Below are 12,422 nucleotides of genomic sequence, written 5' to 3'. Positions count from 1 at the left end.
TGATCTAGGACCACAGTCCGTCTCTGTAAAAGAAGATTCAGGAGTCCATGAGTCGCTTTTAATGACAAAAATAGAGGACCTTCTTAGAAGTAGTAAACAGTACAAAAAACAAGGAAACTACAATAAAGGCTGTATTTCACGAATTAGGAAAATAAATTAGCACTTAAATGATGTGTTAATTATATGTTTATAAAAATTTAGTAAACTTAAAAAATTGAAATTAATTTTCTTTCCGACAGATTTCTCCTACTCATTTCTCAAATTAACACCTTTACTCAGCCCCTCCTTGAGAAAAAGGAGAAGTTAACGACCCAAATGCAGAGGAAACCCTTCTCTTCCAGAGAAGAATCCAAGTGGTGGGCTCTCGGGATTTTCTATTACATATTCTATGGAAACACAATCTGGCAATTAGCAATGTGGGAAGCAGAGCGCATGGTGCAGAACATGCTTCCGTGTGACTCAGAGAGACGCCCGAGCAGCACCCTGGCCCGTCAGATCTAAGAAGAACGACCCATCTCTGCAAACTAGTGACATATTTTATTGGTATCACAATTATAGGCTCGTTATAAAATCACACAAAGTTGCAATATTTGCAGGAAAAACTCATTTCTTAAGAAAATAATTTAATGTTCAGTGCTCAACAGAAGCACTTTCCTCGCGATGCTCTGGCGGTCCATGAACGTGGGGTCCACGGAGGCCACCTTTGCTGCTAGGAAGGCGTGAATGCAGTGCAGGACGGCCGTCAGGTCCGGGAATTCGAGCTCCTGAAAGAAAAAATGAAATGCTGTAAATCTTAGAAAAGCACGTTACAGAACATTGAATGGATTCTATGCTTTTTGAGCTCCAAGAAAGTCAAGTACAAACATGCATCAGATAAGGAAGGTTTAGGGTGGGAGGCAGAGTTTGATCAACACAACCGCAGACACAAAGGTACTGCTTCTGCACAGACAGTCCGCCAGGGAGCCTGTCTCCTCGCATCTCACAGGGTAAAGCTCCCGCCTTCCATTTGGGCGCTGACTCCATCTGTGCGGGGTCGGGGGTCACATGACCTCAGTCTTGCCCTATTTTTTTTTTTAAGATTTTATTTATTTGACATAGAGAGACACAGCGAGAGAGGGAACACAAGCAGGGGGAGTGGGAGGCAGAGGGAGAAGAAGCAGGCTCCCAAGGAACAGGGAGCCCGACACGGGGCTCAATCCCAGGACCCTGGGATCATGACCTGCGCCAAAGGCAGATGCTTAACGACTGAGCCCCCCAGGTGCCCCCAGTCTTGTCTTATTGACACCGGCCAGTTGGCGCCCCGGTGATGCTGTGATAAGGATTTCATGCCAAAGATGGTCTTCCCTCTCTCCGCAAACCCCACGCAGGTCCCCACTACGTCCACGAGAAGGTCGGCGTGGACCTGCAGCTGACACAGGCGTGAGCAAACCGTCTCAGTTAGGGTGCCACGGGTCATCAGTGTCCTAACGCTTCTGAGGGTGAACGTGAAGCTTCTCCGGCTGTCACCCCGCTCTACTCGTGGGGAAGGAGGTTTACATATCTTGTTCTGAGTTTTCTCTTCTATTTTGGCATAATAAAATTCTAAAATAATCGAAAACATCAAAATCCCTTTTAAGAGAACTGCTATCTAATTGACACCTTAACTAAATTTTGTCAAAACTGTCTTGTGCTCTCAGCTGTTGAGAGGATATCAGAAGGAAAGCTCCGACAATGTAAGGACAGCAAAGACAGCAAGCTGGCCTGTCTAGTCCCAGATGTACCACTCCTTTCCGCACCTGAAAAGGCAGGATCTCTGATATTTTAATTTGGGGGCAGGACCTCCCGGGGCACGAGGGAGCAGTTGTCCCCCCCGCCCCCCGGGTAAAGACATCCTTCCCCACCACCCATCTTAGCTTTTCTGAGCGGCTCCTCTTTGTGACTCAAGATCTGACATCTCAAAAATGACTTCATGCTTCCCTTAAACATGACATCCACCTCGGTCCCCTCCTGGGACTGTGTATGCCTGTGCCTTCCTTCAGGAAGCTGCTCCATTCGTGGGATGGGGACAAGATGCAGGGACAGCCAGTGTCCCGGGGAGGCCGACATGGGCCCGGGGAGCGGGAGCAGGGTCTCCACGTGGGTACATCCAGGTGTGGGAATGGCGGATCTGCCAGCACATGGAGAGTGTCAGCAGGAAGGTGCAGTCGGCACAGAGGACACCTGCTCACGGAGGGGCGGACCAGGGACCCTTGTGACCTGCGTGACCCCGGCCCCTGTGCTCCCAGGCACCCCGACTCCAGCTACAGGAACCACAGGAGCCCCATTACTGCATTCCACTTTGAATTAAGTTCCTCTTTTGCATGTGAGTGAATCTTAACCTTGACAGCTACGGGATTGATTGATTATTGGTGACCGATCACTGTTTATTTTCACTTTTGAGTAATGAGTAACATTCAAGAAACTGAGGTGCATTCTCCTTCGAAAGTGTCCTAATATGCACATGGTTACTGCAGAATTACCTTACCCAGCGGGCCTCCCATCCCTGGCAGAATCCAGGAGCTGCCCAGACCCCGTGCAGAACTTCAACGCTAGCTGACCCCCTTGCCCACACCCTGAGACTCGACTCAAATCCCTCAGTCATGGTGAGTTATTCCTGGAGGAAAGGAAAGCCAAGTTACATGACAGAAGAACACGAGGTTCTTGCAAATTTCACACATACTTAATTCAATTTCTGTGTTTCCAAGTCATAATTACTAAGCTTCTGGAAGGGACATTTGGAAAAAAGAGCTATAATGTCCACATCATTTATGCTTCAGGATCTTGCAAATTGGAAATTGCTTCTCAGGTTCCCCACAGACTTACCAATAGGAACACCTGGACCGGAACAAGGAGCCAACACCACCAGCATGAAGGCCAAATCCAAACCTGATGTCCATGGTTTCTGATCCCACGTGTTGAAGCCACACACAAAATCTCCAAAAGAGTCAGGGGACAAAGTGAAATTACACCACTAAACTCCACACAAAACCTCAGTCCACGGTGTTGAAATCCAGGCAATTCAATATAAAGCCTCAATTCTGACTTTTCCAGATCCTGAGTGAGGCTCCCTGTGAAAAACTCACACAACACGGGCGTTTCAGGACGAGACCAAGGTGTCTGTGGCGCGGCTGGCTTCCTAGCCACGTGTCACTGCAAGGCTCTCTGGATGACACGTCTGCAGCCAGACGTGGGCGGCCCTGCTGACTTCTGACCGCTCGCCCACCAGGCAGCCAAGGCCCGACACGGAGAACCCCCACGCGGGGGGGAGTGACGTGGGAGGCTGACGGAATCCACAGAGCCGCGCTTCCCTGAAGGGCCCGATGGTGACAGGTGCCGTGAAGTAGGAGTTCTCTGTTCACAGTTTGGAGACAGACCAAAGAAGGTGTGGGTTACTGGGGCTTCGCCTGGCCCTACCGAGTCAATCACGTCGTCTCTCTCTGAGCATGATGCCTGCGGCTTTGTCCCTCAAACTGGTTTGACTCTGTGAAGACAGGGCGTCTTGGAGGCCTGTTCAGCTGATGAACGGACAAAGGACACGTGGTCCATCTGTACAGGGGAGCGCCATCCTGCCTTACGAAGGAAGGGATCCAGCAGGGATGAGCTCTGAGGACACTGTGCCGGGTGGAGCGAGCCAGTCTCAGGAGGACAGGCTCTGCATGATCCCCACACGAAGCAGGGAGATTCACGGGCATGGACACAGGAGGGAGTGCGTCCCCCCGACACCGTCTCCCCGACAACCACACCAGCGCTTGGGGCTTAAGGGATCCTGAAGGCACACCATCGTCTGGAAGAAGGAGGCCTCACCCCCTGCGGCAGTGCCCGGGACCTTCTCCGAGCTGTGTGCTCACCCTCGAAACCCGCAGCCCCACACGTGTTCTCTTCTCAACGCACGGTCCAGTCAGTCCCATCTACAGCCCGCAGCTGTGCCAGGCAGTGACAGTGCGCGCCTTACAGACCGGAGGGCTGAGGGCCAGAGCGCCAGCCGCACACGCCTGGGACAGACACGCCTGCCAGGTCCTCCCGCTGCACCCGGCCCTTTCCTCTGCAGCGTGTTTGTCCTAATGACCTAGATTTTTATAAAATGTTTTTAAGTATTTCATGGTGGCCGAAATAATGACTTGGAATTTGAGTCACAGCTTGCATGATTATCAGCTTTTAAATGTTTTAAGACCTAGAACTTTTTCATAATGAAGTAAAACTTTTAGGAAGCCATGAGGATCAATACTGGGCTCCTCAAAACATGAATAATGAGGTCACCCGGACTTGGGAAACATTTCTTCTTCCTCAGTCTGCGCTCCAGGTCTGCGGCATTGCTCACAACACGACACTTCCCATCAGCGCACCGACGCTGAAATCCCCCGTGTGTCCTCAATAAATCTTCTCCACTAGAAATCACATCTCCATCCACAGCCCATCTTGGTGCACAAACTGCCTGGCATTTGTCAGAAAGTGTCTGAGCTGACGGACACACTTTCTGATGAGTGGCGTTCAGCCGCAGGTGCCAGTGTCCCTAACGGCTCCCCAGGCAACTCTGCAGGTGCGGGAGCCACGGATGGAGCATGAACCAGGGAGACAGGGAACGGCGCTCCCAGGGACAAAGATCGGGACCTGCGCAAGGACAAGACTGAGGGTGGTGACGGTCAGCAGGAGGGATGGTGACAGACACCACAGAGCTCCTAGTGAGTGGTCAACCAGCAGAGTGTGGGAAAACCAAAATCCCAAACGCCCAGAGGGGCAGGTTATGGCTGGAAAGAGGGAGTCTCCCTGAGGTCCTGCTTCCCCGGGACGGCAGGGCCCCAGAAGGGGACCATCCAGCCTGTCCGCCATCAGGTCAGACGGAGACCTGTTCAAAGTGCCCTCCTGACACCCGCGGTTCTTGGCCCAATCCAGAGTGGAGTTTGCCGGGCCCCCTGCGCCCTCTCTGTCCAGTGCAGGTCACTCACTTGGCTTCCAATCTAGTTTCCTTGAAGAGAGTATTCGTCCGCAGCCTCTGCATGCCCCTGTGACTCACCTCTCCTGCTGCTGCCTCTCCCAGACGGAAAACCTCCTCGCTCCATTCTCTGGCTCACATTTAAACCACCTTTCCCTCTTCAGCAGATGAGGCAGTTATAACGTCATAAATCTTATTTATACGGAAACTCAGCGGTATTACCTCGCCAAGATGCTAAAAAGTCTGACTTCCCCCAACAGCTCTGACAATCCCTTCTGCCTGCGTCCTCTCCCCAGAGACACAGATCTTTTAAAGCCGAGCGCCTGCTAGTCCAGGGCCATCTGCACCAAGTGCAGCCTGGAGAGATCGCTCATGCCGCAGGGAGGCTGCTGGGGTGCAAGGGGCACCTGGGCCTTTTCTCTGCCCTGATAAACATTTTATCTGGAAATTTCCACGTTCTGAGGAAGATACATAACTCCCATAGAGACATCAGCAAAGTGAATCTCCTGAAGAGACAGGAAAAAGTTCCCTCGTTCTGAAATTTGTATTAAAATTCCCACATAGACATAGATTAATCGGAACACCAGGGAAAACATACTGCCACGGTTTGGGGGCCGCCAGTAACTAACGAACACGTGTTAGCCAGTCATCACCTCTTGTCCACCTCGGACGGGCAGGTGGACGTGGCTACCTGGCCAGGCGGCCCCCACGGGCCTGGGTGCATCTGCCCTCCTGCCTGAGAAAATGCTGCCTCGAGTTCACTTCTGCTTTTCTCTGCCAACGTCTGTAATGTTTCTCTGTGAGAGAATCTTCAGCCCCCATTGAGGTCCACGCGGCAGGAAGGACCGTGAGCAGGCACTTCAGGACACGGTCCCGGCTGGTGATCCTGGCTCTCCGTCACCGAGCTCAGGAACAAGGCTGTGGATGGGGAGGAAATGGCTAGTAAGGAGGAGAGGGGTCCGAGCAGGGAGCTTCGTCTGGGCCGCCCGAGAGGCAGAGCACTGCCACCTGCCCTGCGCTCATGCATTAAGCCCCCACTCAATCTTCCAGAAGGTTCTGAAATGAAGCTTCTGCCAAAGCTCTGTGGTAACTAGCAGCAGGCCGATTCTTGGCAGGATGGCCATGGATTGTGAGTGGGGGGCCCGCCGTTCCCCCGACCCTGCGTCCTGCCCGTTAGCCTCATGTTCCCTGGCCGGCCAGCCCACCACTCCCTCCTTCTGGGCAGCTTGCTCTGGGCATGGGCAAGGGCTGTGGTCACTGCCCCCATCACCAGGTCACTGAGGAACCCCGTGCAACTCACGCCCACCCCTTCTCAGCGAAGAAACCCCTCTGCCTCCGGAGCTCGCCTGCACCACATCAGGGTCAACCGGCTGCCAGGTGGTTTTGTCCTTTCTGGAAATCAGGACGTGCAGGCCCGGTCTTCAGACAGCTGACCAGAGCACCCGGGGCAGCCTTTTTTGCTCCCCGTTCCATGTGGCCAAGTTTCCACAACAAGCACGGAAAGGGCACTGTGAACGGAGATCAGTGTCTGAGGTGGGGCTGCCAGGGCCTGACTCTCGTTCCACATCCCATTGTCTGGGACCCTCAGCAAGTCACGCGCGCGGACCGGAGCTCCCCGCAACCACGGCATTTACACCTGGGCCTCAGTGCGGAAGGTGCAGTTGTGCAGGGGGGCACTGTGTGCATCCACCTGTCGGAGGCACTTCGCGGCTCCAGTGGACGCTGGTGATGCCCCCAGCCAGGCAGCTTGGCTCAGGGACGCTAGTTTAAGGTGGTTTCCATCTGACTACACAGCAGCACCCACCACTCTTAAAGAAGGCCTGCACTTCCTGAGGGCAGCCACAGTCAGGGTCAGGGGAGAGTAGGTGGAGCTCCAGCCCTGCGAGGTCCCCAGGGGACCGAAGTCCACATGGACGGGGGGCAAGGGCCCAACAAGAGCCTTCAGAGGGACATGTCAGCAGGCGTGTGCACCGCTGAATGACACTGTCTTTCAGGGAGAACCCATGGGTGTAGGCCATCCTTCTAAAAACCACATTTGTCCAGTTAAATTATATTCCTGCTAACTGAGCAGGTGAGTGGCCATCCGCACACTCCCGAGTCCGTGGGCTCCGTTCAGACACGCCCTCACACACCTGGAAGCCACATGACCACTGTGGCCTCCACCCGGGCCCTGCTGGCCACCCGACCTTTGTCCTCAAGCCCCATCCCTAGCCAGGGTGGATTGCTGAGGGCCCCCGCCCCTGCTGTGTAGACGTCGTCTCAGTCCTTCCTCTCCTGCTGGCACAGGTCTGCGTGTGGGGACAGCAACTAAAAACCCCATCCACACCGCTGACGATGCAGCACCAGAAAAAGACTAATTCCTTATCATGACAGAAAGCCCCCCATGCCTCAGCAGGGTCCTCACAGGGACCCCTGGGGTGGAAGGAGGTGAACCCCAACCTGATCCAGCTGGCATGCCGCATTCAGAGGATGGCGTGTGGCCTTTAGCAGATTCCGGCCCTGTGCACTGAGGATTCACTGACGTATTCCAGAGCACTTCGGTCCGGACTCACGCATCCTAATCCCTGTCTGTGTGCCGGAGTCTGTCCGGCACCCACCCCACCTGCCTGGCACACAGCAGGCCCCAAGAGAAGGATGGAGTGGAGGAGGGAAGTCCTTGTGCGAGGTGCATGGTCTGCCTCTGCAACACCGTCATTCCCCTCCTGCCCTGTCCTCCATTGCGCTGGGACGGGTGGGCCGTGCCCGGGACGGGGAGAGGAGGCTCCGGTTCTTGCAGCCGGTGGTGTGGAGATGTCCACCCCCCTGTAGGCCACGGTGCTTGACGGTCAGGACCACTTGGCGTGGGGCCCACACAGCCTTTGTTGCTGGTGGCAAATGGCAGGGCGTCACAGGAACTGGGCTCCGGGGGCACTGGGCTCTGCCCACTGCCTGCACTACCTGCCACAGCACGTCTGGGTGCGACGTACCCGTCCAGGTGTCGACAGCGTGTCTGAGTGCACAACCTGCTGGCGGGGAAGCAGAAACCTGTAAAAAGTCCATCCTTCAGCCCAGGGACTCAGGCAAGTACGGCCAGATTAAATTCTGTCCCCGAGTAACGGCTCCTTGTCAAATGAGATGGAAGCACAAAGTCTGACCTTGAAGGCAAATTGGTTCCACCTTTATTTTTTACACCAAGGCCTCACAAAGGAAGTGTCTGGAAATGCAGAAGGCAGCTGAAGTTTCCTGCCCTGTGACGGGCGGCCCGCATCTCCCCGGCTGTGCTCGAGGCACGTCAGATGCCATGGCTGCTTAGAAATCCACGCAGGCTCCTGGGGAGAGGGAAGCCGGCAGCGGTCACTGAAGACGGCCCGTGGGCCGCAGTGCTGTCGTCCATGTGAGTCTGGGCAGCTCTCGCTAGGCAGGCGGCCTGCAGCTCTGCTCAGGTTGAAGCCCTCGAACTGCCCTCTGGACAAGCGCACAACCAGCTGCGAACCGTTTGCACAGCCTCGCGGGCTCAGTCAAGAACGGGGGTCCCCAGGGGCTGCCGCACCCAAGCCGCCATGAACCACCACACTCAGGTGTCCGGCAGCAAGAAAATGGGTACGTTGGATTCACCAAAATTAAAAACTTCTGGCCATCGGGGGCATTTTCAAGGGAACAAAGTGAAAACAACCTACAGACTAGGAGAAAATACTTGCAAATCGTATTTCTAATAAGGGGGTTAACACCCAGAATACACAGAGATGGAACTCCTTACACTCAACCACAGAGAGACAAACAAACCTTCTTAAAAAGTGGGAAGAGACTTGAATTGACATTTCTCCAGAGATGATACACAAATGGCCAATAGCCACATGAAAACATGCTGCACTAATCACCAGGGAAACCCACCTATGGGCGTGGCTGCAATCTTCAACAGGAGGAACATGACCAATCGGCAGGGATGGCAGAGGAACGGGAACGCTCCTGGGCTGCAGGTGGGAAGCCAGGTGGGCAGCCCAGGACCCCACCATCCCACTCTGGGGGGCACGCCCAGGATCGCTGAGCACACACTTGTGCGCCAGGGCCCAGGGCGGCCAGAAGGTGGAGCCACCCACCAGCACGTGGAGGGGTGAGAGGTGTGTCCAAGGACGGAGCAGTGTGCAGCCTCAAGAGAGTGACGTGTGACAAGTGTGCCACACGGACAAACCCTGGGCGGTGAGCGCAGGACCCGGACACACGCGTCCTCGGAGTCGGGACGTGGACTCAGGGCTGGGGGGAGGGAGGATGGGAAGGGCTGGGGATGACGGTGGGGGTGGCAGCACCTGATGCCAATGTTCTTAATACCACCAAGCCCTGCACTTAAAAGCAGTTAAAATGGAAATTTTATGCTGTATATATTTCACCACAATTTTTAAACATGATGGAAAGAAATCCAAGGTGGTCATCCATGAGGACAGCCTGGCCATGCATACCCTTCATTCCACTGCACAGAAGCCAGGGGATGTGGGCATGCCATGAAGCACTTGGGCCTCAGTTTCCCCATCTGTGCAGCTGTGACGAGAGTGGAAGGGAGAAGGTGAGGCGGTCTGACTGCAGTCACAGCGATAAATACCCTGCCTTTTCACAAAAAACCCCGAGCTATCGCTTCTCTTGTGAAGTTTGTGTTAAAGAAGGCATATTTACATCTATTTCTTTACCCACATCTTTGAATTGAAATATCATCTTTTAATTACAAAACTGATATTATTTCGATGAATACAGAATATGGAGAATATAGAAATAGAATATAGAGCCTAACAGAGATGGTCTATTAAAAAAAATAGAAGAGACAGTCACGAGAATATGATTTGGCCAATAGGGTGATAAAAACTATGACCATAATTACCAGGAAGAAAAATAAAACCAACCGGCTCCCCGAAGCCCCCCCATAGCAAGCGTGTCGGCTGCATTTGCAGCTCACAGGGTCAAACCTGCGCCTGGGGCCACTCCCCATGACAGCCTTCACCACACCCGCCCAAAATCCTCCCCTCAAAATAGTCTGCAAAATAAAATCACACGCAAGCAAAGACCCTGAAGTCCCAGGATAGCAGGTTACTGGATCTGCTCTGACACAAACTGAGCAAGTCTGACATGGCTTCTAAACATCCCATAAATTCCAAAGTGTGTCTCGATATGCGTCTGGGTTTTCTATAACTCTCCTGGGAAAATGAAGTTCCCCCACAGGACCTGAGGCTCATTTTCAGTTCGTCTGAAAGCTGAGTGGTTAAACATCAGGTAAATAGACATTTTTCCTGAAGGACTGGGCACATATGGGCCTTGGCCCCCTGGCAGGCCATTGTTCTAAAGCACTTTCTTTCCCACCTGTGAATGCCCGAGCCCAGTGGTCCGAGAGGGAGACGTGTCCGGCCCATCCACAGGCCAACCCTGAGGCTTGTCTCCTGGGCCAACAGCACTAACGAATGTCTCCAAGCCCCTGACAGCCTGAGGCACGAGACCTGACATTTTCTTGAGCAGCTGCGGGGCAGGTGCAAGGCTCAGAGAACCAGCAGGTGCACCCAGGGAGCCCACTCTATTGGGTGTCCTTGAAAACAACGTGTACGAGGGGCGCCTGGCTGGCTCCTTCAGTGGAGCATGTGATTCTCGAGCTCAGGGTTGTGAGTTCAAGCCCTGTGTTGGGTGTAGAGTGTACTTAAAAAAAAAAAAGAAAAGAAGAAGAACGTGCACAACAACACTTTCCAAGGAAAAACTAACTGCGGGGAGTGTCTGAACATGGGCTGCATGGACACCAGAGGGTGGTGGGGAGACAACACACGGATGGACCAGGCTTCCCAACGCCAGGAGCCCACATTTAGTGTTGTTCCAGCCATGGGAGTGGCACATCCGCAACCCCATCCCGGCTCTGAGTCCCATCCCATCACACCACCGTGGTGGAATCCTAATCAAGAAGAGAGAATCAAATCCATTCAAGAGAAAGTCATTAAGAAATAGTAACTCAGCTTCTCAGGGATGTGTGCCTTCTGTCACGGCAGTATGGTGTCTTACAGGTTTCATCTCTGTCCCTGGTTCTGAATGTCTCCTTCGCCCCATGTCCCAACACTGGCAGAGGCCCTGGATGCAGCCAACGCTGGATGGTGTCTTCCCAATGAAGGTCTACAGGAAGGCTACAACCTCACAGGCAGAGGAGTTGACTCGAAATCACGCCGAGGCCAGCAGATGAGAAGCTGCAAGGCTGCTGGGGGTGGCTTCGTGGGGACCAGGTGGGGTCCTGTTGGCCTTCGATCTGGAAGCAGGTGGAACTGTGGCTGGCACACCCGTGTGCCCCGTGCTGGGGAGTGAGAGTTTCTCGGAACGCAAAGGGAGACTTGGCGGTCGCTGGGCTAGCTGCCTATGCTCTACGGGCGGGTTGGCCTTAGTCTTTCTCCTGAAAATGGGGACATGATGACTTCCCAGCCAGGAGGAGGCCAGGCTGAGCTAGAGACCCACAAGCTATTAACTGAGCCACGGCAGCCACACAGTGGGGTGCTGAGGGTGTTCCATGCTGAGGCTTCCGGCACCTGTGCACAGGGTTCCAGTGAGTGGGCCACGGACTCACGGACCTCACGGAGCCTCCCCGATAGATGGGCCACATGAAGGGAGAGCCGGCCGGCACATGACTACCATCTCTGCCCTGGGAACCGCCTCTCCTCAGTGCTGGTAACTCAAGGACAAGGCTCGTGCTCAGAGAGTTGGTTTCACAGCGCTTGTTAGTGGGAACACTGTAGTTCTGGACCTTCGGCCACATGGGCTCCAAACCAAGACAAAGATGTCACCTAGAGCTCTGAAGTCAAACGTGGCTACTTCATTTCTGGGATGAGCCACTTAGGAGCCTGGTGCAGGAGCAGAGAGAGAGAGAGAGAGAGAGAGAGACGGGGAGAGATGCTGAACGGCAGAGAGACAGAGACACAGAGAGACAGAGAGAGACAGAGAGAAACAGAGACAGAGACACACAGAGAGAGACAGAGACAGAGACAGAGGGAGCACGCTAGCCCTGTTGTTGCTCCAGCTCCATGAGAACGGGTTAGGAGACAACCCCACAGACACTCTGGAAGGGGCCACACGCACAGGCACTGCTCCTGCTCACACCCACTGTCACATGGAACGCCCAGTGGCCCACCTGCGTGTCTCCACGTGGTGGTGCTGCCTCGCCGTGGCCCCCTCCCTGCACCACATGCTTCCCAGCTCCTCCGAGTCAGCCGCGTCGATGATGAGTGCCGTGGTACCAAAGCTCTTGGCCACGGAAGCTCAGCAGCCTCGTTTCAGGTTCAGAGACACAACTTCCTTTACTCGCCCGAGTACTTTGGACGTTTTACATACAAACGTGCACCCCCCCCCCCCCAGGCTCCGAAGCCTTGTCAGCACGTTGAGCAGACTCCCTGAGAGCCGAGCAGCAGGTGTTGGTGGAGTTTACCCGCTCAGTCACTTGCGGGTGACAATCACACTCCACTGCTCCTCCCGGAGACGCACTCATCCTTTG

General features: G+C 54.3%; 1 protein-coding gene across 1 annotated transcript in view; it reads right to left on the bottom strand.

The window, feature by feature from the left end:
- Positions 1 to 531: 531 nt before the first annotated feature.
- SNTG2 (syntrophin gamma 2) overlaps positions 532 to 12,422 on the bottom strand; it is a 218,106-nt gene continuing 206,215 nt past the window's right edge. The window contains exon 17 of the mRNA XM_035728728.1: positions 532 to 764. Coding sequence (XP_035584621.1) covers positions 624 to 764 — 141 coding nt within the window. The 3' untranslated portion in view covers positions 532 to 623. The remainder of the gene's footprint in view (positions 765 to 12,422) is intronic.

Source organism: Zalophus californianus, chromosome 8 (assembly GCF_009762305.2).
Source record: "Zalophus californianus isolate mZalCal1 chromosome 8, mZalCal1.pri.v2, whole genome shotgun sequence".
In the NCBI taxonomy this organism is placed as follows: Eukaryota; Metazoa; Chordata; class Mammalia; order Carnivora; family Otariidae; genus Zalophus; species Zalophus californianus.
The sequence above is the reverse complement of the archived record's forward strand: the minus strand, read 5'-3'. Positions and strand labels throughout refer to the sequence as shown.